Source organism: Elephantulus edwardii, unplaced genomic scaffold (assembly GCF_000299155.1).
Source record: "Elephantulus edwardii isolate Elephantulus edwardi_28Jun2011 unplaced genomic scaffold, EleEdw1.0 scaffold00062, whole genome shotgun sequence".
Lineage (NCBI taxonomy): Eukaryota > Metazoa > Chordata > Mammalia > Macroscelidea > Macroscelididae > Elephantulus > Elephantulus edwardii.
Genome location: NW_006399812.1, coordinates 14,531,110 through 14,556,812, shown reverse-complemented (window position 1 = coordinate 14,556,812; position 25,703 = coordinate 14,531,110). Strand labels below are relative to the sequence as shown.

Below are 25,703 nucleotides of genomic sequence, written 5' to 3'. Positions count from 1 at the left end.
GGGGAGGGGGGGTGGTAGGTGTGAGTTTTGAAAGTTTTCTCGCAAATGATCTCAGCTGTTTAAGGGCTGGGATTCTTGAAAACTCCCAGCAAACTGAGCACTAAGCACCCTATGGTTTGTAAATGTGTTCGTCTGTCAACTGGGATCCCACTGTCTTACCTTGCATTATTAATCCTTGTCATGTTTGAAAGGACATGGGTAGCACAGGAAGCCAGAATCGATGACTTTGGATTTCTTGATCACTATAAGCAAGAAATAAATAAATGGGTGCCATTCAGTGGCCCTGTTACTGTTTTCTGGTCAGTGTGTTGAGCTAGGTGATTGTGTTTCCTATGTGAATTAGAAAAATCTTATATCAAAATTATGCTTCGGGCCTGTTTTGCTATATAAAAGCCAGACAATGTGACAGGACACAGAGATACCACAAAAATCCTTGAATCAGCAGAATGAGATCTCAGTATCACAGCCTGAAGGTTGACCATTTAGCTGATCATAATTTTCTATTGATTTTAGGATCTTTCAGAGTTTTAAGTTGAAACATTTGTAAAAGAACACAGTCCTGTCCAGATAGGGCGACTGAGGCAAAAGTGTTTCCACTAAATTTCCTCCTTATTTTACTGCATTTCCCAAACAGTTGAGTGCTACTAAGTTTTACATAATTGAGATTATCTTGTACATAGAAATATATCCTATTCTTACCTAAAAGAATAGCTTTATTTTTTCTCATTAGAAAAAATATTTTTTCTCCTTATCAATATAAAAATTATAGTAAAGATGGCAAAAACTTCTCTCTCCTCATTGCTGTTGTTATGTGCTATTGAGTCGCCTGTGACTCATAGCGATGCTATGTACAACAGCCCTAAACCCTGCTCTATCCTGTGCTAGTCTTACTGCCTCCAACACACCTACCCCCATTACCCCAGTCACTGAATCAATCCATCTCACCAAAGGTCTTCCGTTCTTGCGCTGTTCCTCCACACTCCCAAGCATGATGTCCCTCTCCAAGGACTGATCCCACCCTGCAACATGTCCAAAGTATGTCAGACGGAGCTTCAGAATCCCTGCCTCCAAGGAGCAGCCTGCTCTCATCCTCTCTAGGACAAACGTGTTTGTTCCCCTGGCAGTCCATGGTATATTCAACATTCTTCTACAGCACCACAACTCAAAGGCATCAGTTCTCCTTCTGTCATCCCTAGTCATTGTCCAGCACATAGCAAGTAATTGCAAAGATCATGGCCTGTATCAGGCACACCTTAGTCTCCAGACTGACATTGTTGCTTTTCAGTACTTTGGAGAGGAATGTGACAGCAGATTTTCCCAGTGCAATTTGTCTTTTAATTTCCTGGCTGTTGCTACCAAGAGTGTTGATTATGGAGCCCATAAATACAGGCTATATACATGGATTTCACCTGATAGTATGCTTAGGAGTCAGATTGATTACATCTGTGGAAAGAAACACTGGAGAAGCTCATTGTCAGCTGTGAAAACTAAGCCAGATGCTGATTGTGGAACAGAACCACTCTCATGCAAGTACAGGCTGCAGCTGAGGAAAATTAAGTCCATAGGAACCAAAGTTTGACCTTGAGTCTATCCCTCCTGAATTTCAAAACCATCTCAGGAACACGTTGGAGGCTTTGAACGCTAATGAGTGAAGACCAGATGAGCTGTTGGAGGATATCAAGAATATCGTCCAGGAAGAATGAAAAAGGTCATTGCAAAGTCAGAGTAGGAAGCAAAGACCAAGATGGATGTCAGAAGAGACTCTGAATATTGCATTAGAATGCCGAGAAGCCAAAGCCAAGGGAAGAAATAAAAATATTAAGGAGCTGAGCAGAAGATTCCAAAGGGCAGTGCAGGAAGACAAAGCAAAGTATTACAATGAAATATGCAAAGAGCTGTAGTCAGAAAATCAAAGGGGCCAAACTCGCTCAACATTTCTTAAGCTGAAAAAACTTAAGAACAAATCCAAGCCTCAAGTTGCAAAACTTAAGGATGCTTTGGGCAGAATATTAAATGACCCAGGAAGCATTAAGAGAAAATGGAAATTGTACAGCCAGGAGAAGATAAAATAGATGAATGGGACCTTCTAAGAATCAAATCCCTATGCACACCCAAAAACTTCTCCAACAGGGTGAAAAGGGAAGCCACAGACTGGGAAAAAGTATTTGGTAATGACATGTCAGATAAAATACTTGAGCACCACAACAAGACAAAGGTAAATAATCCAATTGAAAAATAGTCACAGGATATAAACAGACACTTAACCAAATTTTGACCTTCAGATGGCCAACAAGCACATGAAGAAATGTTCAAAATCCCTAGCTCTTAAGAGAGATGCAAATCAAAACAACTATCAGATATCATCTCATAATATCTAATAGCAAAATTTAACAGAACAGCAAGCAACAAATGCTGGCGAGTTTGTGGAGAAACTGGAACCCTTATTCACTGTTGGTGGAAGGGTAAAATGGTGCAACCACTGTGCAAGGCAGTATGACGCGTTCTCAAAAAGTTGCAAATAGAGATACCATTTGACCCAGCAATTCCACTACTGGAAATATACCTTAAGGAGACCATAACTGACATCCAAGCAGATATATGCATGTTTATAATATACCCATGTTTATCACGACTTTGTTCACAGTAGCAAGGAGTTGGAAACAACCCAAGTGCCCATCAACAAATGAATGGATAGAGAAGCTGTGGTATATTCACACAATGGAATACTACTGCATTGAAAAACAAGGAACTCATGCAATATTATTCAAAATGGGTGACCCTGGAGAACCTTATACTGAGTGAAATATCTCAGTCACAGAAAGACAAATACTGCATAGTACCACTGTTTTAGAATGGGACTGACATCAGGATTGGGGTAAGACTGAGAAAAACTGGATAAATTATGTATACTGCATTGAAACAGATGAGCGAGAGAACAGTTTAAAACGGTATATGATAGGGTATTATGGTTATCACAAGAGTCCAGAATTAAGGTTGCATAGTGGAGTGTACTTACAGTGGGGGAGGGTGGGATTGTATACCAATGAAGGGATTTTTCTTTTACTTTTCAAAGAGAGGCGCGATCTGGGTTTGGGGTGGGTGAACAGGGAGAAAAGTGCAACGATGAATGAATAGAAATCCAAAATCTCAGTAAATGTTCATTAAAATTAATAAGAAAGAAAAAAGATGATGAAAAGAGCATACAGAGTCATTGTACCAAAAGGAATTGGCGAACACAGAAGAATTTCATGAAACCACAAATGAGCAAGAGCCTGTGGTGATGAAGGAACAAGTTCAAGCTGCTCTGAAAGAAATGGAAAAAGCAAGGCCCCAGGAATTGATGGCATACCAGTTGACATATTTCAACAGACTCTGCCCTGGATGTGCTCACTAAATTATGCCAAGAAATCTGGAGGACAACCATCTTGCCAACTTACTGGAAGTGATCTATATTTGTTCCCATTTCAAAGAAAGGTGATCTGACAGAGTGCCGAAATTATCAAACAGTATCATTGATATCACATGCAAGCAAGATTAAGGTTATCCAAAAATGACTGGAACAGCACATCAACAGAGAACTGCCTGAAGTGCAGTCTGGGTTTAGAAGAGGCTGTGGTACTAATGATAATATAGCTGATGTCAGATGGATCTTGGCTGAAAGCAAAGAGTATCAGAGGAATGTCTATCAGAATGCAGTAGGACTGCTTGTTTTTCTGAGTTGGTAAGTTTTTTGCCTTTGACCAAGTGGAACTTCCTCACTTCCCTGTCGTTCTGTTAGTGGACAATATTTAAAAGTTCATTTGCTGACAAGTTTCTCCCTTTTGCAGGTTCCAGTGGTCACAGGTTTTACTGTATAATAGACATTTCATCTCTGAGATAAATTGCACTCGGTGACATCAACATTTTTGAAGCAGGCTCATAATGAAGGTGTCAGCTTTCAGAGCATAAACATCACAGGAATTATTCCCTCACCACTGGAAAGCAGAACTAGGCAGGTGCATGGGAGATCTTCAGCTTTGCCACCTCCTGGTCTTCCCCACTTGGCTGCTGTTGTCAGGTGCCCTGAATGGATTCTAACTCGCTGTGCACACAGTAGATCGAAACGCTCGCAGTTGTTGCTGTGTTTGGGCCCAGTGTTGCAGCTACTGCATCATCAGTCCAGTTTACTGAGGGTCATCTTCACGTGATGAGTTTCTAATAGGCTGCCAGGAGAACAAACAGGTTCATCCTGGAGAGGGTGAAACCAGGCTGCTCCTTGGAGGCAAGGATTCTGAAGCTTTGTCTGACATACTTTGAGCATGTTGCAAGGAGGGGCAGGTCCTTGGAGAAGGATGTCATGCTTGGGAGGGTGGAGGGACAGAGAAAGAAGAAAATCATCGATGAGATGGATTGATTCAGTGACTAGGGTGGTGAGGGTAGGTGTGTTAGAGACAGTAAAGTTGCCACAGGATAGAGCAGGTTTCAGGGCTATTGTACATGGGGTCGCTATGAGTCGCAGGCAACTTGACGGCACACATAACAACAATAAATCCTTTTAGGGAGCTCTAGTGGCTGAATGGTAAGGAATTGCGCTGCCAGCACAAAGGTATGCAGCTCGAATCTGCCAGCTGCTCTGTGGGAGAAAAATGGGCCATCAACTCCTGTGATTAACTGCCTCTGAAAACCCGCTGGAGGGTCAGCCTTGGGTTGGTTCCAGCTCTTTAGAACAACAACTGTAAACACTATTTCCTCCTTTTCCAAATAGGCCTTGGCTAACTTGCTGTCCTTTTTTGGAGCTTATTCCTCTTTGAAAATTTAATCTTAGAAGATTTGCCCCTATCACAACCCCTCATTGGCTACCTGGAGTTAAAGAGTCAGATTGATCAGACAGTATTTATGGTCTTTTTCTCTGTTCTTGAACAACTTGGCTTTAAGTTGCTGTGTATCTGTTAATCTGTGTATCTGTATCTGTGTATCTGTCGCAGTGGATGTAGAAGTTGGAGCAGAAGTGGCTGGCTGAGCCATTCGTGTTCTGGGTTAACTACCTTAGAGAAGCCAGCAGGTAGACTTACCTGGAAAGAGGACCCCAGAAGTAGCCTGTAGCACACCCTGTGAGCTGCTCTTGCATTCAAGTGAGCAGTGATGTGGCTTTCTGGAAATGATATAACGTAGAGTATGCTTCTAGGTCGTTGTGTCTAGGTAAACATTACAACGTGGAGTATGCTTCTAGTTCATTGTGTCTAGGTAAACATTACCTGTAATGTGGAAATCTGAGTTTGTTAATTGGGATGGATCCTTGAAATGACAAATGAGATCTCTAACTTGGGAATTCTCCCAGCAATTTAAGGATTTAGGGCCAATGGTTGTCTGCTGTTTTAATAAGTATGTTCAAAAGGTAGAACCCCTCTCTCTTTCCTGCTGCTTGACACTAAGAAATAAAGACAGATCAGCCTATCGGATGGTTTTGGTGTCAGTCGATCCTGGGTAAAGTGACAGATAAAGCAGTGGAGGCAAGGTGGGTGTTTGAGAGGGAGAGAAGGCCAGGACAGTCTGAAAGAGGGAGAAGATTAAGTGTGTGTGCTACATTCCACACGTTTGAGGTGACTCATTTCTCTTACTTGTCGCTTACACGCTCGCTTGCCCTTCCTTCCCCCCCCGTACACACACACACACACACACACACACAGAACACCCTTGAGCTGCTGCTCTGGGCTCATCATCAGGAAACATCTCTGGAGCTACCACTTCCTGAACCCATCTCCCAGGCTGCTGAGGGTCTGCTCCCCAGCTCAGTGCGAAGAGCCAGCTGTGAGGTGGGGAAGATGTCACCGTGGGTCCTGTCCTGTGGGAAATGGCAGGGAACATTCTGGGGCCTCCCTTTTCAGGTGCCTGCACTGCTGACTCAAGAAATAGAATAAGCCTAATTGGTGTTTTTTTCCCCTTCTGTAGGAATCTGAGGGGTTTGGTGACAGGATGTTCCTTAAGCAGAGAATGAACTTGCTCTCTCAGATGACTTCAACTCCCATCGACTGCTTGTTTAAGGTGAGATGTCTGGACATTTCTGTGTATAGTGGTGTGAGGCTCGTCCATCTTAGAGCCTCTGTAGTGTCTGTAAAATCCACTGTGGTTCATTTTGCACTGAGAGTGGGTGGTAGGAGTGTGGAGTTCTTCAGTTGGAACCAGCACGTCTACTGTGTCCTTCCCTGTGTGGCTCGCGTGGCCTCGCTGGAGGGCATTCTGGTGAAGCCGGTAGGGCAGTGCCCCAGCAGAGCTGATGCCTCTCTGCACCTCGAGGAGTCCTGCTTCCGGTGTCCGTGTGTGCATAGACTGGGCACAGTGCCAGGCTCGGTGGTGCTTGCCTGGCACACAGCAGCTATTTGATTACAGATCTGACTGCTGGGGCAGGATGAGGGCTGTCTTGGGCTTGGTGCCCAAGAGAAGCAAAACCAGTGAGGCTGAGAGAGAGCAGAGTCCATTTTGTGCTCAAAGAGAGATTTTTGTGCTCAAAATCAGTCTGTTGGTTGACTGATTTAGTCTCAAGGAAATGAAGCTCGAGGCTTCTCCTGGCTCACAGAGCTGTAAGGGCTGATGAATCCAAGCTCAGTTGGTGAGGTGACAGGCCACTGGCTCAAGTCCAAAGAACCGGAGGTCAGACAGTGAGGAGCCTGATGCCGGATCCGGATGGAGCAGAAAGCAGGAGCGATTCTTTTTTTTTTTTTTTTCCTTTCTTTTGCGATTCTTGAGCTTAGTGAGCACGTCACACATATCTGATGCCTGCCACACGCGGGGAGACTCCCTTTCAGTCAAAGGAACTACGACGTCCTAACCACCAAAGCAGAGAATCATGAACAACCGTCTTCATTACAAGGGCCTGTTGCCCTGAGGAGTCTGCTGTGTGTCTAAGTTCCCCGTGCCCAGTGGGAGTTCAGAAAGCGTGACTCGGTCTGGAGTCTGCATCTAGGGTCACAGCAGGCGAGGAAGAGCCTGTGGTGAACTACAGGGCTTTTTGTGTGGTTCAGGTCTGCTCACTGCAGCTCACCTCCTCCTTGCCCACAAACCAAGGTTCTGTTAAATACAGCAAGAATAGGGCCCCGATGCCCTGTCCTGTGGCGTGGCAGATTCCTCACTCAGGTGAGGAGGTAGCACCCTCCTTTGCCTACTACTTCTTTACCTTTTTTCGGGGGAGCACCCATATTATTATTTTTTAATTATGGAAAATTTCCAATATTTACAAAGCAAAGAGAAGGTATAATGATGGAGCCTCCCTGTAGCCGTCACCCCATTTAAGTAATTGCCAAGTGGCTACACACTCTCATTTCATCCCGACCCTCTGCGCTTTCTCCTTCCAGCCTAGATTTATTTGGAAGCAAATCCCAGAAAGCAAATTACTTCATTTGTGATTTGTATTTGGATATATGTTTCTTGTAAGAACTCTCAGAAACCTGACACCTTAACCAGGAGTAATTTCTTCATACTGATAGTATTTTTGGTGCCGCCTTCTAGCACATTGCATCAGGTAACCAGAAGGAAGTAGAAAGGCTTCTGAGCCAAGAAGACCACGATAAAGATGCTGTCCAAAAGATGTGTCACCCTCTGTGCTTCTGTGACGACTGTGAGAAGCTCGTGTCTGGGTGAGGGATGCTCATGGTGGCTGAGGGCGCGGCGAGCAGAGACGGGGCCCGGGTTGAGTGAACTGTTTCGTTGCTATGTGATTAGGAGTAAGGAGATTATCCTCACTGCACCTCAGAGTCCTTTGCTGTAAAGCAGAGGGGGCCACATCATCTCTTTTCCTCTCCGGAAACTGAGATGAACTAGAGGTTTAACAGTACATGGGCACAGGTGGGCTGGATGCTGTAGAGGTGCGATTCAGGTGTACCCAGCCCCTCAGAGGAAGAGATGGGGAGGGCATTCAGCAAGTGACTTCACTATGTCGACCTCTGCACATAGTGTTTCTTGTCTCCCATTCTGTTGTTCAGAAGAACCTCCTAGTCAGGTTATTTTTCTGGGAGTGGAGGGCTGAGAGGTGGAACTGGGTGAAGGACGCTGAACGAGATCCTTCAGGACCTCCATGCTTTAGTATCCCGAGCGGGGGCTCTGATGAGCTCCAGGACTCTGTAGGAGAGACATGGCTCGGGCTGCAGATTATGATCTAGTCTCAGGACTGGCCTGGAAAAGGCTTTGCTGTCCATTTCCTTACTGTGTTTTTCTGCATCTTCGTGTCTTAGAAGGCTGAATGACCCTTCCATCGTCACTCCATTCTCCAGGGATGACAGGGGTCACACCCCACTCCATGTGGCTGCTCTCTATGGTACGTGTCTTGTCAAGACGCAGGGATGGTGCCTGGGTGGCTCAGCAGAAGTCTCAGAAACTTGGGGTGGGGCCGTTGGAATGGTGGGGGGCTCCCTTGTGGGCCCACCCTCAAAAGGGAAGGAGGAGAGGCACATTTTGCAGACTTCAGTGGCCAGTGTACCCCTTCTTGGCCGGAAGAACATGTGAACCAGGGAAGGAAAGTCGGGGCCCAAACTATGAGGCCTTTCTTGGACTTGTCAGCTTGGGGTTCTTGTAGTCCTGCTTTAAAAAAAATAACTGCTGTTTTATTTTTTTTTCTTCTATAATTATATCTTATTAATTTTCATAAACATTTACAGAGATTTTGGGTTTCCATTCATTCACCGCTGCACCATTCTCTCTACCCTCCTCCCAGTTTGTTCTTGTCCAAATGCCACAATGCTTGTCAAAGCCAGTTCTGATTAATCTCCTTTGTCAGTGTGTCCTTTGCCATTCCCTATCACTCCTCCCTGAGAGAGACTTCACCCTGATTCATAAGGAAAAGGGGATGGCGTATTCTCTTAGCTACTTCCTGCTGAAAAGGGACGCTGTGGGTTTCAGGGTGAAGATCTTCTCTCACTACTCTAAAGGGCCCCTTTGGCAGTAGGAAACACATAGACTATTATGGAGATTGATTTTGGAATTTAGATGCACTCTTATTGATTGTGCTTGGCCATACATGTTCATATCCTTGAAGATGTATCATGGGGGTGTTGCAACCTAGAAGACACAAATTTGACTAACAAGTTATAAGTACATGAGTCAAAAATTATGGAAAAGTAAAAGATTCTTTCATTGTTCCACAAACCCCCCCCCAGGTCCCCTCCACCATGCAGCCCTCGCTCTAGACTCCTGTGATGACAGAAACACCCAGTTATATATCTCTTTTAAACAGTTCCCTCCCTCCTCCGCCTCAGTGCAGCACACATCATTGAACCCATCTTACTCAGTCTCTCCCCAACCCCAAGGATTTCTTGCTCACTTTGGCAGCACATCTACTAAAATTGGAATGATACTGAGAAGATTAGCATGGTCCCTGTGCAAGGATGACATGCAAATTTGTGAAGAGTTCCATATTTTTTTAAAAGAAAATATTTACATGGCAGGTTAGGTTCTCATTCAGCCACTTCTGTACCGGCTGCTCGGGGGCACTGGTGACATTCTTGACAGTGTGTGAACACTGTCACCATCCCGATCTGGTTATTCCATTGCAGTCTTCTGTTAAAGTACACACGGCTGGTGGACAGACATTCCCCAATATCACCTGCCAACCTCCCGTTCCCTGGAGATAGTATTGATTAATGATTGCTTGGAATGTCTGCAAACTTGTATTCACGTATATATAAAATACAAGGAAGTCACACCGTTATGTACTGTGCTTTCATTTGACTATATAGAACATTCTCCATGCAGCTCTGTACATCTCTTAATAGCTACAAAATACCTCATCCTGTGAATTGATGGGGTGCGCTGGTGGCCTAGGAGTAAGGAGCTGCACTGCCACCTGTAAGGCACGTGGTTCAAATCCACAAGACAGAGATGGGCAGTCTCCTCACATGCCATTTACTGCTTCTGAAAACTTGCTGGAGGGTCAGCTGTGAGTTGGTTCTGATTTGACAGCATACATCGACGACAAAAACATGAATTGATGAGCCGTAGAGTCTCTGTGGACATCGGAGGCCCTTGTCCATTATCTCTTGTTGAAATTTAGACTCGAGTTGGGTCTCTAACTATTCTTATAGATTCTGCATTTGTAGCATCTGATGTGACATCAGATCTAATGATCTAATTCAGGCATAAAAATACCTACTGACATATTTCATGCCAGGCCGTGAGGCATGAAATAATGCTGTGGTTCTGTTTGCAGGGCAGGCATCCCTCATTGACCTCCTGGTTTCCAGAGGTGCCGTGGTGAATGCCACCGACTACCACGGGTCAACCCCTCTGCACCTGGCGTGCCAGAAGGGCTATCAGAGCGTGACGGTGAGCAGCAGGGCCGCCATGGTGCGCGGCTGCACAGATGATGTGACTCTTCTGGGTGCATATTTTGTGGGTGTGCTGTGCTCAAACCCCTGGTGTCTTGCCTCCAGGCCTCCACACTGGCAGGCCAGCTCTGCTCTATAGGCTGGGAGTGTGTGGTCCCTCCCTTTGGGTTCACTGAACAGAGGCCTTAGGTTTCCAGCTGAAGCTTCTTGATAATTGGGGGTGGATGGAAAAAGGATGGGGTCAAAACTTCCTCACCAATCTCTAAACGTTTTGCAAGGAAAGATGAAGGAGATAGGATTTTACTAGCACTTGTAAGTAAATAAGATTTAGAATAGAAACACCTTCCCCACCCTTAGAAGATGCAGACCCCCTGCGCTGGCCCGTACCTGGTCTGCTGGCGCTCACCTGCCTTTCTCTCTTCCTTTGGAAGCTCTTGCTGTTGCACTACAAAGCCTGTGCCGACATGCAGGACAACAATGGCAGCACGCCTCTCCACCTGGCCTGCACCCACGGGCACGAAGACGTAAGTGGACCTGCTGGAGGGGCTGTGCTGCCCCTTCACTGCCCGTGGAGAGCGGGAGAGTGTAGTTCACTTATTGTGGGGTTTGTGACTGGTAATTATTGGGAGTAGGAAGCTCAGGTGGCATAGTAATAAGGAATTGCACTGCCAGCTCAAGGGCGTGTGGTTCGAATCTTCCAGCTGCCCATGGGAGAAAGATGGGCAGTCTCCTCTCTGTGATTTGCTGCCTCTGAAAACCCGCTGGAGGGTCAGTTTTCTCCTTGATGGGGCTTTGCAACAATTATTAGGAGGAGTTGGTACTTGATAGTTACTGGGACAGGTGGTGTGTGGTTTTTCAAATTTAATTGCAGAAGCCATACTGAAATGATAGAAATCTAAAAATTTCTCATTCTTGTATTGGGAAATGAAATAATTTCCTTTCTTTCCTATTGTATCAGATTGCTTTTGTTGTCATTATGTACCATTGAGTCAAAACCGACTCATAACTGACCCTCCACTGGGTTTTCAGAGGCATCATAAACACACAGGAGGAGGTTGCCCATCTTTCTCCCATGGAGCAGCTGATGGATTCAAGCTGCCTGCCTTCAGGTTGGCAGCACAGCTCCTTAGCACTAGGCCACCAGAGCTCATCTGGTTCTTAGAGGATACACAGGTGGATTGGTAAATACATTGGTTTAAACTGGGTTTGGGATAAATGTGCAAAATATGGCATACTAACTGGATTATCAGTAACTGGATCTCACCCCTTCCTAACAGGGTGCACAGCAGTCAGTCATGTGGAGCAGGGCACAGTCCCTAAGACCTCTCTCGGGTCAGTGGCTCACTGGATGACTTTTAGGACACAGGGTGCTGTTGTGCTCATGGCTAAGATTTGTTACAGTTAATGGTTACAAAGCAAAGTCAGCAAAGGGAAAGGTTACGTGGGATGAAGTTAAGAGAAAACAAGGACAGATACCCCAAGACTTCTCTCCCAGGAGAGTCACACACACACATACACATTTAGTGCCTCCAGCATCGAGTTGTAAGAGGACACCGTGTAGGAGGTGTTGTCAACCAGGGATGCTTATTAGAGACTCAGCGCCCAAGATTTTTGTTGGAATTGGTCAAGAAGGCGGTCTATGATAGCATGTCCCCGAATTCCAGAATCCCAGGAGAAAAGGAGATATTTAGCATAAACCACATTGTTGTACAAACCATTAAGGCACACTGACCACCTTTATCAGATTCAGAACTAGAATCTGTGGTCCCAGATGCGAGCCAAGGGCCAGCCTGTGGTATCTGCTCTGCTCATGGATACATCACCAAGTCAGTCAACTTTCCTGCAGGCATTTGAGTTCTTTTGGGGAAAAATGAGGGCCCAGTGGGTAAAGATTTTGGGCTGCCAACCCAGAGTCAGGCAGTTTGAATCCATATGCTCCTCAGGGGAAAGATGGGCAGTTTCCTACTGTGAAACTTAGAGCCTCTGAAAACCAACTGGAGGGTCAGCTGTGAGTCGGTTCCCACTCAGTGACACAAAGTTAACAATAACCTGATCAGTAGTGAAACCCTTGAGGTTTACCGTTCTGTGCACACACATGTGCTTGAGTCGTAGGGGCTGGGCTGAGCTGGGACGAGGATGGAGGCTGGAGTGAGCAGACATGGCCCCCAGCTCAGCACGCTCGTTGATGGTAGCATCTGCCCACTTGCCCGCAGTGCGTGAAGGCTTTGGTCTACTATGACGTGCATACGTGCCGACTGGACATTGGGAACGAGAAAGGGGACACTCCCTTACACATCGCTGCACGCTGGGGTTACCAGGGCATCATAGAGACGCTGCTACAAAACGGAGCATCCACGGAGATCCAGAACAGGCTGAAGGAAACACCACTCCAGTGTGCGCTAAACTCAAAGGTACCATTTTTCATCGCTGGGCAGAATAGGACTTTAAAAAAAGAAGTAAAAGCCAGGTCCATAGATGACGTCCTTGCCTTGCTGAACAAATTATACATTAGCTTCTGAGGACGGAACTTGGCCCGCTCGCTCTCTGCTGCATTTAGGACTTGCTTGTTAATGGGGTTTTTACTAATTTATATGATTTTTGGGTTTGCTAGCAGTGTTGTTCCAGGAGCTGCTCCCAGCAGAGTCTGCCCTGGCCACCGAGTGCCATTGATTTGTCAGCAGATGGGGTGGCTGAAAATGGGTCAAGGGCTGTGACCAGAAAAACAGATGCCGGGGATGGGGCATGAAAACAGCACATGCCCGCCGAGCCGGCTTCCCTGGGATGCCACCCCAGCTCCTGAGGAACCACTCCTTGTTAGTCACGTTTGAACGTGGCTCGGTGTAGTTTCTTCCTCAGGTGACCCCATTACTGGACTCGTTCACTGTTTCTGGTAATGAGCCCTGGAAGCGTGTAGGGTTTTGGGTAACATGATGGGGCAGCTTGTTGACGCTACGTCTTGGGGTGCTGCTCTTGGCATCAGGCAGGGTTGAAGGGATGGCTCTCCAGGAGGAGGATGGCTACAGTGACGTGGGAGTGCTGAGTGACCCTGAGGCCTGTGCCCCCAGGACCCAGCCGTGTGGACAGCACACAGGGTTCTAGTGCATTGACCCTCGTGATGGTTCACTGGCTCTCTTCTAGGGTGGGTTTTCAGCTCATTTGTGTCTTTTTTTGGAGGCAGCACAGCATTTGAAGGTGTAACTCCCTGCTGCTGACTCTAGGAGAGGTGTCACTTGTCCACTTGACCGTCACGTCCTGTTAGCTGCAGGTGCCTGGGGCTGAATGGTGCTGCCCATTCTGAGGGCAGATGCTGGGAAGGGGGCTCCTTTGCCTCTATAGCTCCCCCTGCAGGCCACTTCCATAGGCGCTCTGCTGAGGGCAGGGGGCAGCAGCTTCTTGGCTTGGCTCTGAGCTCTCCTTGTTGAAGTCTGTGAGTGCTGGTGGATGAGGCCTGGGAACTGGACCTGGTAGCTCTGAGGCCTGGTCTGTGTCTGGGTTGCTTCTCTGGGAGCACTAACTCCCCCTGCTGGGATATACTGTGATGGCAGGAAGCTCGGTTTCCTGTGTTCTTATGTATGTCCCCACCTGCTCTGGGCTTTGGTTTCTTAGTGTATCCCAGGGTGTGTATATTTGTGTGCAAAATAGAGAAGAATGGACAGACAGACCGACCTGGGCTGTGTGACTGGAGACTTGGAGTGCTAATGTCCAAGGAGACAGGCAGGCATTGGGGTATAAAGGGCGATGGTGCTTCTTTGCTACCCATTCACTCAGTAGTTTTCATGTCTTTTTTAATCCTCTTAGATTTTGTCTATAATGGAAGCCAGTCATCAGACCTTTGAAAGGAGGCAGAAATCTTTGGAGGTAAATGGATGGGGCTGTGCTCGCTGGTTAGATCTAAGGTCAGGGGCCTCCCTTCGGGCCCTCTCATGTCTGTGTGCTCATGTCTCCTCTGGCCTGTATGCCTTCACTGCAGGTCCCTGCCCAGTCCCCTCAGCGCTCTGTGGATTCCATCAGTCAGGGCTCCTCCACGTCCAGCTTCTCCTCTGCGTCGGCAAGCTCGAGGCAAGAGGATCCCAGGAGGGACTACAGAGAGGTGAGGCTTCCCCGCAGCAGGACAAGGACGCTGTGGCCCTGCCTATATGGAGGTGCTGCCCGTTCAGCGGGCTCACCGGTTACTGCTGAGGCCACACCTCTGCTCTGGGGGTGGGTTGAAACCCTCAAGATGAGTCTGCAAAGTCTGCTCTCTGAGGGGGAGAGTGAGTGAGTGTGTGTGTGTGTGTGTGTGTGTGTGTGTGTGTGTGTAAGAGAGAGAGTGAGTGAGAGTGTGTGTGTGAGTGTGTGTGAGAGAGAGAGAGAAAGAGAAAGGAGAGAGTTGTGTGGTGGTGAGGGGCTCGCCAAACTATTCTTTTGTAAAGTAAGATATTTTTTCCCTTCTTCATTCCACTTCCTGCTGACAACTTACAGTGTAGCATTTCTGACTTTTCTTAAGTTTATAAATACATTGACCCATTGCATTTTGTGAAAGCCAATTTATGATTTATACCTTATTTTGGTTTTTACATAAGAGTTTGACATCAGCACCCCTAGGACTCCCTCCCTGGTTAAATGCAGTGCAGACCGTGGTGTGGACATGCTCCAGCTTGCTCCACCATTGCCCTGTGCATGGGGCGCCCTCGCTGACTCAGTCCTCCTTCCCGTCATCCCTAGCATGTGGCCTAATAAGCAGAGTTCTAGGCAAAAATTAACCCAAAGAAAACCAGAAGATACACTCCAAGGTTTAACAGAAAATTTGAAATCTGGAGCAAGTGTGTCCACCTTTGGAGCCCTGTGAGCTGGTGGGAAAAGGGAGCTGAGCATATGAAGTTCTAAACCAGAGGGGTGGCTGACCACGTAGAAGGCGCTTGTGATGAAGGTGACCAGCATCTTGCCGTTCCATATAAAATGCAGTTACTCCTTAAATGGTAATGCAGTCTGCACATGCTCACAACCGCCTCGGAAGCCCTGTCCGAGCAGTATTGGGTATCTGTTTGTGAGATATTAAGAAATAGGATGTTAAAACTACTCAAATGGGAGAAATGAAAGCTACTAGTTTCTCAGAATGCCATTTTACGTTTTTCTAGTATTACACTGCCAGTAAGATCATTTTCCCAACATTCTTTTTCCTTTTATTAAGGTAGAAAAACTTTTAAGAGCTGTTGCTGATGGAGATCAGGAAATGGTGAGTTTTCAGAGGGGGATTTTTAAGAGCTCAGTCTTGGTTGAAATAGCTGAATGCAGTTCTTAGGTCCTGTCTCTGATTCTGTTACAGACCACATCACATGGACTCTTCATTCAGTTTCACATAGAAAAGGGTGTATTAAGTAATGCCAGTGCTGTGTTTCCCCTTCTAATCAGCGTGAAGTAGATGAGGGGAGGGGAGAGCCAGGAGTAGGTGCTTGTGACTCCAAAGCAGCATTGAGGATTGGGACTGCCTCCTGGGCCTTGAGACCTTCCAAATTAGGGTCACTAACTAAATGACATGACAAGAGAGTTTTATAAGGATGCCTGTTTCAAGAGTACTTTTTGCCAATGACTGGATTGGAGGTTTTGGGCAGAAATTACTGGGATCTGATTATAATACACTCTGGAATATGAATAATTTGGTTTTCAAGTGATGACTCCGGAGAATCATCAGTCAGCCTCTTGATAAGACAGAACAAAACAGTTTCTAACACCAGCTGCAGAAATGGTAGCTTAATCTCTCCCTATTAGCGTTAAAAGGATTTAGGAAGGTGTGGGCTCAGATGAACCCTAGAATCTTCATGAGGGAGCAGAAACCATTTGCAGATGACTTTGGTGGCTGAGCCTGAATTGGATACTGTTAATTGTATGTTTGTGTATGTCTGTAGTTTGGAGAGGACCGGGGATGTGCTTGAAGTACCTGTTTCTCTTGACCATCCAACATAGGTGCGCTACCTTCTGGAGTGGACGGAGGAGGAGCTGGACGAAGCGGAGGATCCTGCCACTGCAGTGGACCTTGAGCTTTGTCACCCCTTGTGCCAGTGCGTCAAGTGTGCCCCCGCTCAAAAGGTCTGGCGTGGCTTCTGTGGGGAGGGACACAGGGACAGTTCTTTCTTCCCCTTACGGATGGTCTCTGCGACTCAGCCAGATTAGGCGCTGAGTGGCTAGGAGGAGTTATTCTGTGGAGATGGAGGGGATTAATGAGCTCAGGGCAGATAGAAGCTGACGTCTGGCTGGGTTGCCTGTTTCTGAATGGACAGGTCACTTAGCAAGGGCATGCTTAGTGTTGGAGCTGTGGCCCTACTGTCTAGTCCCCTTAGCCACTTACCAGGAGTTTACAAACGGTCATGCTCGAGAACGTGCATGGTTGCAGGTTCCCACACGCTTGTTGCATTGCTTCTAGCTGTACTCTTACTGATGTCCTCTCCGAGGGAGGGTCCTATCCAAGTGCAGACCCAGCACAGTTTCCCTAATGGTAACATCTTGCAAAACTATAGAATAAAGATACTGATATTGATTGACTATTGAGCTTACCTGTTCGAAGTTTGACTTGTCCTCATTTGTGTATGTGTATTTGATATCACGTATAGATTTTTGCTGTCCACCATCATATTCAAGACGTAGCGAAGTTCTGTTCCCACACAGTCATGTTCCCTTTCTAAGACCATACTCACCTTCCCCTTTGTCCTTCCTTACACTGCCCTCATCCCTAACCGTTAGCCATCACTGACCAGGTCTTCATTTCTAGGATGTTTTCATTTCAAAACCGTAACATGTAATCATACATTATATAATTTTTTTTAATTTTTATTTCAAAAACTATAAAGCTTTTTATTTTCTATACCACATTTTATGTGAACAACAGTTCATTTCTTTACAGCTTAGTCGCCCTGGTATGTATATACTAAAGTTTCTTTAACCACTTATCTATTGAAGGACATGAGTTGTTTCTGGATTTGCAATATTACTATGAATACTTTCCAAGATTTTTTTTTCTAGAACCTAAGTTTTCATTTCTCCAAGAGCACCATTGCTGGGGCATATGATAATTACATTCCCAGTAAGGTAGAGGAGCTAAATGGTATGAATAAAACATTCAGCAAATGAAACAAAAAGTCATGTGACATGACGCAAAATGAAGAGAAACATATGTAAACATGTGTTAGTATTTGGAATGTGGAATGTAGTATGAATTGGAAATTACAGCTGATCAGAAATGGACTGCTGCTGGGCATTTTGAATCAGACAGGGTTGTATGGTCTGCCATGCTGGGAATGATAAAGAGAATGGCGTTGCATTCATCATTGAAAAGACATCTCAAGCTATATGTTGAAGGCCAATACTGTCAGTGATAGAAGAATATCCATATGTATACAATGAAGCCCTGTGAATGACTGTAATTCAGATTTACACAATAACCTCTTAAGTGAAAGATGGAAATTGATCAAACATGCAATCATGAGGTCAAAAGAAGGACCAGTAGCTGGGAAATATGGCTGGGATAGAAATGACACCTAGAGATTGTATGGTAGAATTTTGTATAAGTAATGACCAGAGAAGACCCGACCAGTTGTGAGCTGATGTCAAGGAAATAGTATATGAATAAAAGGTCATTAAAATAGACCCAGATGAATGTTGGAACAGACTCTGAAACATCCTCTATGTAGAGAAGCTCAAATAAACAGAAGATTTCAAAGGGCAGCTGGAGAAGATAAAGCAAAGAGCTGGTGTTAAAAAAAAACGCAGGGGAAAACAGGCTCAGCATTTCTCAAGCTGAAAGAACGGGGTGTGGGAATCTCAAGCCTCAAGTTATAATAATTTCTTTTTCAAAGTATAATTTTCATTCTACTTTCTTTCACGTTAGTTTATTCTTCAGCCTTTAAGGAATCAAATCCTTATAGAGGTTTTGGCGGAGGTCATGGGGCAGCACCTGCAGTTCTAAATCTGGGTGGAGGTGTTCTGTCCCTCTGGGCTTCAAGAGAATGGCTCATTGCCTCCTTGCTGTCACCAGCACGACTCATACAATAGTGCGGTTCACAGAGCTTGGAGAGCTTGTGTGGATTGAAGACACGCGATTTGGAAATGTCCCTGCCTGTAGCTGCAGCTACTTACTTTCAGATGACAAACTTGTTAATTGCCTCGTCTTTGGGTACACAGTGCAATCTGTGCAGCCAGTAGGCTTCACGTGGCTGCGGCCCTTTGGGCCCGATCGTTGTTTCTCTCCCTTTGTCATCTTGGAAGCAAAGACCCAAGAGTCAAGTTGTAATATTGAAGGATTCTGCCAGGCCATGGTCTTTTCAGTTATTTGTGGCTCATCTGAGAGCTGGACAGTGAATAAACATGACAGAAGAATTGATGCCTTTGAGTTGTGGCGTTGCAGGAGAGTGCTGAAAGTCTCATGGATCACAAGAAAAAACAGGTAATGTCTTGGGAAAAGTGCAGCCAGAGTGCTCATTGGAGGCAAAGATGGTGAAATTGTGTCTCATGCTGTGGACATGCTGCTAGGAGAGGCTATTCTTTAGAAAGAGACATCATGCTTGGAAAGGCGGAGTGAAAGGCAGCGAAAGAGAAGACCCCAAACAGGATGGATTGACACAGCAGTGGGCTCAAGTATGTGAAAGTTGATGAAGATGTCTGTTGTTCATAGGGTTGCTGTGAGCCATATGCAACTCAATGGCACCTAACAACAACATGGGCAAAATATTGAATGACAGAAGGAATACAAGGAGTCACTGTATCAAATAGAATTGGTCAGTAGTGAGCCATCTCAGTATCACATGGTTCAGAACCAGTAGTACTGAAAGAAGAAATCCAGGTTGCACTCCAGGCACTGGCAAAAATAAACTCGAGGAATTGATGGATTACCAAATAAAGGCTCTCAACAAATGCAGCCCTGGACGTGCTCACTTGTGTCTGCCAAGAAATCAAAGATCTGGTTAGCCAACTGGAAGAGATCCTCGGTTGTGCCCATTCCAAAGAATTGTGGTCCAAAGAAGCTCTGGTGGTGGTAGAAGCGTGTTGTCCTCTAATCAAAGAATGGTGATCCAGCCCACCGTGGAAATCACTGCATGTCATTAACAAGCACTCACCTGCTGTCACGTGGGTTCCAGCTCATTAACCTCCCATTGGGGTTTCCGACTGTAAGCCTTGTTCAGTGGGTTAACTCATACTGAGTCTGTTGTGAAGAAAGAATTTGAAAAGCTGGACTATTTGAAAATAGTATCAGGAAGAGTCTTCAACAACCAGTGAGACGCAGATGACATGACCTTGCTTGCTCAAGCTGAAGCAGTACTTTTTTTCATCTCATTGTGAGTTTTTGTGGTAAATTGATAAATGGTAAAATCTCTTTTTTAATCTGTCATAGTTTCATGAGCTATTTAATGGGTTTTGACAAACATATGGCCATGTATCCACTGCCCTGGACCCTCTTACCTAAGAAGATAGTCTCGCCTCACCCTTTGTCATCATCCCTTCCCCCGGTCCCAGAGCCTGGCAGCCACTGGTCTAACTTGTGTTCTTCTCAGTCTTGGATTTGATCGGCATTTACTAATGTTGAATGTATTTTTATGGACTCATTGACCTGTTTCTTTTGTGAAACAGCTGTTCAGATTTTGGGTTTTTTCCTTTAAAATCAGATTTCCTGGTCGAAGTCTTTGTTGTTTTCTCCCTGTTGTTTAATGTAGTCTGGCTTTAAGCTCTTTGTCAAGCACATAGATTGCAGATACCTTCTCCCTCTCTGTGGCTTGTCTGTTCTTATACTCAGCTGTATCTTTGAAAAAGTAAACATTTACAATTGTTATAGTTTATGCTTTTTGTATCTTATCTAAGAATCTTTACTTTCCCTGGTGTACAAGAAGTTTTGTAGTGGTAGCTTATACATTTAAGCATTCAGGGGCTTTTGTGTTTGCTGGGAGAAGGGCTGACACACAGGTTTTCCCCTGTAAGGGGATCCACCTGTTCAGCACCAGGTGACAGCAGCCACCTTTCCTTCCCTGTGGAATTACTGCCTGCACTTAAATAGGCTCTCACGCATCATTAAAGCTGGGGTACTAAATGTTGGGAAGGAAGTTAATTTTTTTTTAATATATCATGTTTTTGTTGCTTGCTTTCGAGATAAGCACAACTCGTAGCGACCCTATGAACAAAACGCCCGAAGCCTCTAAGTTCATAGATTTTCTAGAGGTGTGTTGTTTAGGAAGTGGATGCTACTCCTGCTTCCAAAAATTCTTTTCAGAAATAATTGTCCTCAGTTTGATTCTGCCTCCCACTGGCCTTCTAAGTTTTGCTCAGGGATGTAGAAGTGAACAGCCTCAACTCTGTCAGCCTCATAACACAGATATATTAATGGGATTTCTCGTTCCATTTTCTGTCCTTGACAGAAGCTGGCAAAGGTTCCTGCCAGTGGGCTTGGTGTGAACGTGACCAACCAGGATGGCTCGTCCCCTCTGCACGTCGCTGCTGTGCACGGCCGGGCTGACCTCGTCCTCCTCCTGCTTAAGCATGGCGCCAACACAGAGATCAGAAATGCGGACCAGGCTGTCCCCCTGCACCTGGCCTGCCAGAAGGGCCACTTTCAGGTCTGGGCTCTGTCTCCGGGGGGGGGGGGTGTCGGGAGTGCTTGGTTTGGTTAGACCTTCCCTGGGTGCGGATGTGACAGAGGATCGAGACATTTCCTTCCTCTCACAGCACAGCCGCAGCCACACTGCCGTCAGCGCTTGGGTGGCTCAGAGTTGTTCTGACTCCAGCTCCACTGGTGGCTGTCTTTGGCGTTTGGGCTTTCAAAGTTCTGCCCGTGATAATCTTTGTATCTTTACATCCCACGGCCAGCGTCCATATAGACGGACCTGTGGAAGCAATAACTGTTTTAAAGTCCTCTTTTTTCTTTTCTAAATATATAACACATTTTATAGATCTTTCTGTTTTTTAGTTGGTTTGTATATAATCGTTCATGAACATTGTGTCTTAGACAGTCATTCATATATATACGTTGCTTTATTTAATTCCCCTTTATCTATGCATTTTATCACCCTGTCTCAAGGGCCTCGAGCATCTTGCCTTTCTTCACCCCATCAGCCCTCTAACCTCTGCTATTTTAGTGATTTTTCCACACTCTTCCTTGAAAGTTTTCCTTTTGAAATGTTCTCTTTCACTTTCTCACACACACTTTCCCTTTTAAAATTCTATAGTAGACTTTTAAAGATAGAGGTCATATTCCAGGTCTTCCATCTCTCCCACTACCTAGCACAGTGCTTCGAGCATCAGTTTCCTAATCTGTACAACTGGACTGGTAAGTCCACCTCTCCAAAAGGAAAGCAAATGAACACGTCCCCAGCACACTGTCTGGCACACAGTAGGTCCTCTCCAGGTGTAAATCCCTGCTTCCCTTCAGTTAGTCTACTTTTGCTTTTTTCCTGAGGGTCTAATATGTTTCTAAAGAACTTAATAGAAAAGGCAATACAATATTTTGTTGGAGGATTTTTTTCACCCTGCAAATTATAATTAAAATTTCTTCTTGGACCAGGTGGTGAAGTATCTATTAGATTTGAGTGCAAAACCCAACAAAAAGGATCTAAGTGGAAATACACCCCTCATTTATGCCTGTTCCAGAGGGTATCATGAAGTCGCAGCACTCTTACTGCAGGTAGGACAGCTCCTTGACTGTGGTGACAGAGCCTGGGGCCTGGTCATAATAGGCATAACCTCAAGGGCTTTCACGCAGCGCTCTCGCCTCTGGCCGGGCACTGGTGAATGGAAAGGGTCGGCCTCTGCACCTTTGCCTTCATTTTCTGTGTAAGATTCTGTGGTGGGAAATGAGATCCCAGGGACCGTGCTTCAGATCTTAGACTCTGCTTAGGCTGAAGGTTTGATTCATAACTAGGGGTAAGTTGAGTTGCTATCTGAAGTATAAGTTTAATGTCCTTCACATTACTATAATTCTCCATCCTCTGTTTTCTGTGATGAGTGTGTTACACAAAACATTTCAACCATTTTTACATCAGTGACATTTTACATTTTATAAATTTTACATTTACTGGCATTAATCAGAGTCACTCTGCCCATAGGGAATAGCGCTGTTAATCCAGGGTTGGGCCTCTCTAGTGTTTGAACCCACTGGTGCCTCTTCAGGAGACGGAAGGCCAGTCTCTTTTCGAGTCATCTTCAGCCTGTGAATCCTACTCAGGGGTCAGCTATGGGGGTTCCAGCCTGATGGCACTGAGTTTTTGTTAGGTTGTGCCCCATTTACCACTGTTGGCACGTTTTTTTTTTAACTGCCCTGAATGAAAACTCTTAGTCTTTAAAGGATACTTCTTAAAACAGTATCTCTTTTTTTTGGTCTTGATCAAGGTTACATATGTTGATTGTAAGATAAAGAATTAAAAGCAATGAAGGAAAAACCAACTGGCAAATAACCCTCCTTCTCAGCAGCCATTAGTTTTAATTGTTGCTATGTGCCAGCAAGTTGCCTGTGACTCATTGTGATCCTGTGTGCTAGAGCTCTGAACCCTGCTCTATCCTGAGTCAACCTTATTGTCTCCGACACATCTACCCCTATTACCCCAGTCACTGAGTCAGTCCTTCTCATCGGATGTCTTCCTCTCCTGCGCTGTCCCTCCACCCTCCCAAGCATGACGTTCCTCTCAAAGGGCTTCTTGCAACATGTCCAGAGTATACCAGACAGAGCTTCAGAATCCTTGCCACCAAGGAGCAGCCTGATTTCACCTCTCCAGGGTGAACCTGTTTGTTCTCTTAGCAGTCCATGGTATATTCAACATTCTTCTTTAGCACCACCACTCAAAGGCATCAGTTCTCTATCATCCCTAGTCACTGTTCAGCTTTTTGATGCATAACAAGTAATTGTGAAGGCCATGGACTTTTGAAAATGTATATAGTTTAGACCAGTATTTGCTACTGTGGTGGTGGGGTTTTTTTTGTTGGTTGTGTTTTTGTTTTTCCATTTAACAAGAAAATTTTTCATTAAAAAGATAAGTATTTTTCTTTTTAAACAGGTTCAGTTCTTCTATTTAGGTAACCTTTCTTTTTATTTCTCCTATGATGATAAATGCTGCAGTGGCTTCTTTGTACCTAACTCTTTTTCTCAGTGTAACTCTAACCCTTGACATTTTACTATGGAAATTTTCAGACTTGCATAAAAAGTTGAAGGGATTTTATAGTCAGCACCTGTATACCTACTGCATATATTCTGCATTCACATTTTGTAGCATCGTTATGTGCCATTGAGTGGGAACTGACTCATAGCTGACCCTCTGACAGGTTTTCAGAAGCTGTCGATTGCATGGGAGGAGAACGCCCCTTTCTTTCGCAGAGTAGCGGATGGATTTGAACAGCTTGTCGCATTATTTTTGACTGTGTTGTTCCTCTCTCTAGCGTGGGGCCTCCATCAATGTCTCTAACAATAAGGGCAACACAGCACTGCACGAGGCTGTGATAGGAAGGCACGTCTTCGTAGTAGAGCTGCTCCTGCTCCATGGGGCGTCCGTTCAAGTCTTGAACAAGAGGCAGCGCACAGCTCTCGACTGTGCTGACCAGGTGAGTGGGGAGCTTGAGGGCTCAGACTGTCAAGCTCCTGTCCCGCTCACCCTCGAGTCCTTGCACTGAAACCACATCTGGAACAGCAGCAGCTCCATCTCTGAACCACTCACTCGGGCTGAGATGGCAGCGTGTGACAGAAAATCTGCCCATGTGGTTAAACACTGTGCTTCTGTGCCCTGATCGTGGGTGACAGACATGGGGAATGGATTTGCTCTTTCAGGATAATTTTCAAAGGTGTGAGAGGAGTCGTCCCGTCGCCTTCTCGCCTTCTCGCAGGGGCGCCTCCTGCATGCTCCGGCACAGTTTTCTTGCAACCAGGTCCTGAAGGGATGGGGTTTCACGGGATGTAGAATAGTTAAAACAGGTTCCTGAATTCACCACCCCGACACCTGTTGCTTAGCAGCGTGACAGAGTTCTGTGAAGGAATTGTAATCACTGATTTACCACGCTAGTTCTGTGGAAATGATGAGGAAAAAGTCCTTTCCTGTCGTGCTTCTTATTGAAGTTTTCAATCTAGACTACTTCCCCACGGGATGGTTACATGGCACACTTGACAAGGGCACCAGAAAGCCCAGTATCACTTAAAATTTCAGTAACATTTCTTAATAGATTTTTAAAAAATTTCTCATTTACTGTTGCCTCCAATGCATGTCATGAGGACAGTACAGGAGAGGGCAGGGTTCAGGTATGTAGTAGAGTTGCTGTGAGTCATAGTTGACTTGATGATACCAAACAACAAATGATGATAATACGTGAACACGCCAAGTGATGCAGAGATGGAGCTCTTGCTATTCCAGACCTGGTTTTTCAATTGAGTTTATTGATGAATACATGAATACACCAGATGATTCGAGATGGAGCTATTGCGATTCCAGATTTGCTTTTTTAAAATTGAGCACATTCTGTGTGCTTGGCGCTGTTATGGGTACACATGGTCTGGGTGATGCAAACAGTGCTCAGCTCTTAGTCAAAAGGATGGCAATTGAAGTCCCCCAGAGGCACCCTGGTTAAAAGCCCATTTCTACCAACACACATGGGGTTGCTGAGTCAAAACTAACTCAGATGCAACTGGTAGGCCCTGTTCTAATGTTTTACTTGTTTAGCTCACAACAACTGTGCATGAATAGGTTCTGCTAATGCCAAACCCTGCACAGAGTGATTCAGTATCTGCCCCAGAGTCTGTGATAGAGGCTGGATCCGGGCTCCAAATGCAGGCTGACTGGCCTCACGGGGCTGCTCCTCATGTTTCTGCCAGACCACAGCCATGCTAGGCACTGGAACGCCTCACTGAATGAATAGCGAGTGATGCTGTTACCTGTTCCCTCCCCAATTTTGCAGGGCTCAAAGATCATGGAATTACTGCAGGTGGTACCAAGCTGTGTGGCCACAGTAGACAATGCTGATGAGACAGACCACAAAGAATACGTCACAGTTAAGATCAGGAAGAAATGTAAGTGTTCCATCGGTTCCTTTTATAATGCTCAGCTTGGGTTTGGAAAAAGGTGGGTAGTGTCTGGTTTTTATAAAATGGCATTATCATGTCTGAGGGGAGTACAGGGGCTCATGTGTGTGATACTCTAAAGTGCCCCACAAAAGGAAAGCTTTTGTGGATATTAGGGTTTTGATAGATTGTAATGAGCTTCTTAAAGAAGTGAGAAACTCTGTATTACCTCGAAGAGTCAGGCCTCTGCTTAGCAGAAGGAACCTCTAGCATTTTCTTTCATTCCTCACGTTCCAAGCCTGGTGTTCTGGGCATTTCCCAGACTGAGGGTAAATGCCACCTTTAAAACTTGATTTAGTAATGAAATTTTGCAAGTGCACAGAGATTCATAGTAATTAGAAGTGTAGCTGCTATACAGAAGT

The 25,703-nt window shown here is 45.4% G+C and overlaps 1 protein-coding gene across 1 annotated transcript in view; it reads left to right on the top strand.

The window, feature by feature from the left end:
• ANKRD27 (ankyrin repeat domain 27 (VPS9 domain)) overlaps window positions 1-25,703 on the top strand; it is a 41,251-nt gene that overhangs the window by 11,921 nt on the left and 3,627 nt on the right. The window contains exons 12-25 of the mRNA XM_006887869.1: window positions 5,929-6,021; window positions 7,483-7,610; window positions 8,205-8,287; window positions 10,175-10,290; window positions 10,724-10,816; window positions 12,506-12,703; window positions 14,091-14,150; window positions 14,263-14,382; window positions 15,463-15,507; window positions 16,236-16,358; window positions 20,669-20,866; window positions 21,811-21,930; window positions 23,676-23,837; window positions 25,179-25,290. Coding sequence (XP_006887931.1) covers window positions 5,929-6,021; window positions 7,483-7,610; window positions 8,205-8,287; window positions 10,175-10,290; window positions 10,724-10,816; window positions 12,506-12,703; window positions 14,091-14,150; window positions 14,263-14,382; window positions 15,463-15,507; window positions 16,236-16,358; window positions 20,669-20,866; window positions 21,811-21,930; window positions 23,676-23,837; window positions 25,179-25,290 — 1,651 coding nt within the window. The remainder of the gene's footprint in view (window positions 1-5,928; window positions 6,022-7,482; window positions 7,611-8,204; window positions 8,288-10,174; window positions 10,291-10,723; window positions 10,817-12,505; window positions 12,704-14,090; window positions 14,151-14,262; window positions 14,383-15,462; window positions 15,508-16,235; window positions 16,359-20,668; window positions 20,867-21,810; window positions 21,931-23,675; window positions 23,838-25,178; window positions 25,291-25,703) is intronic.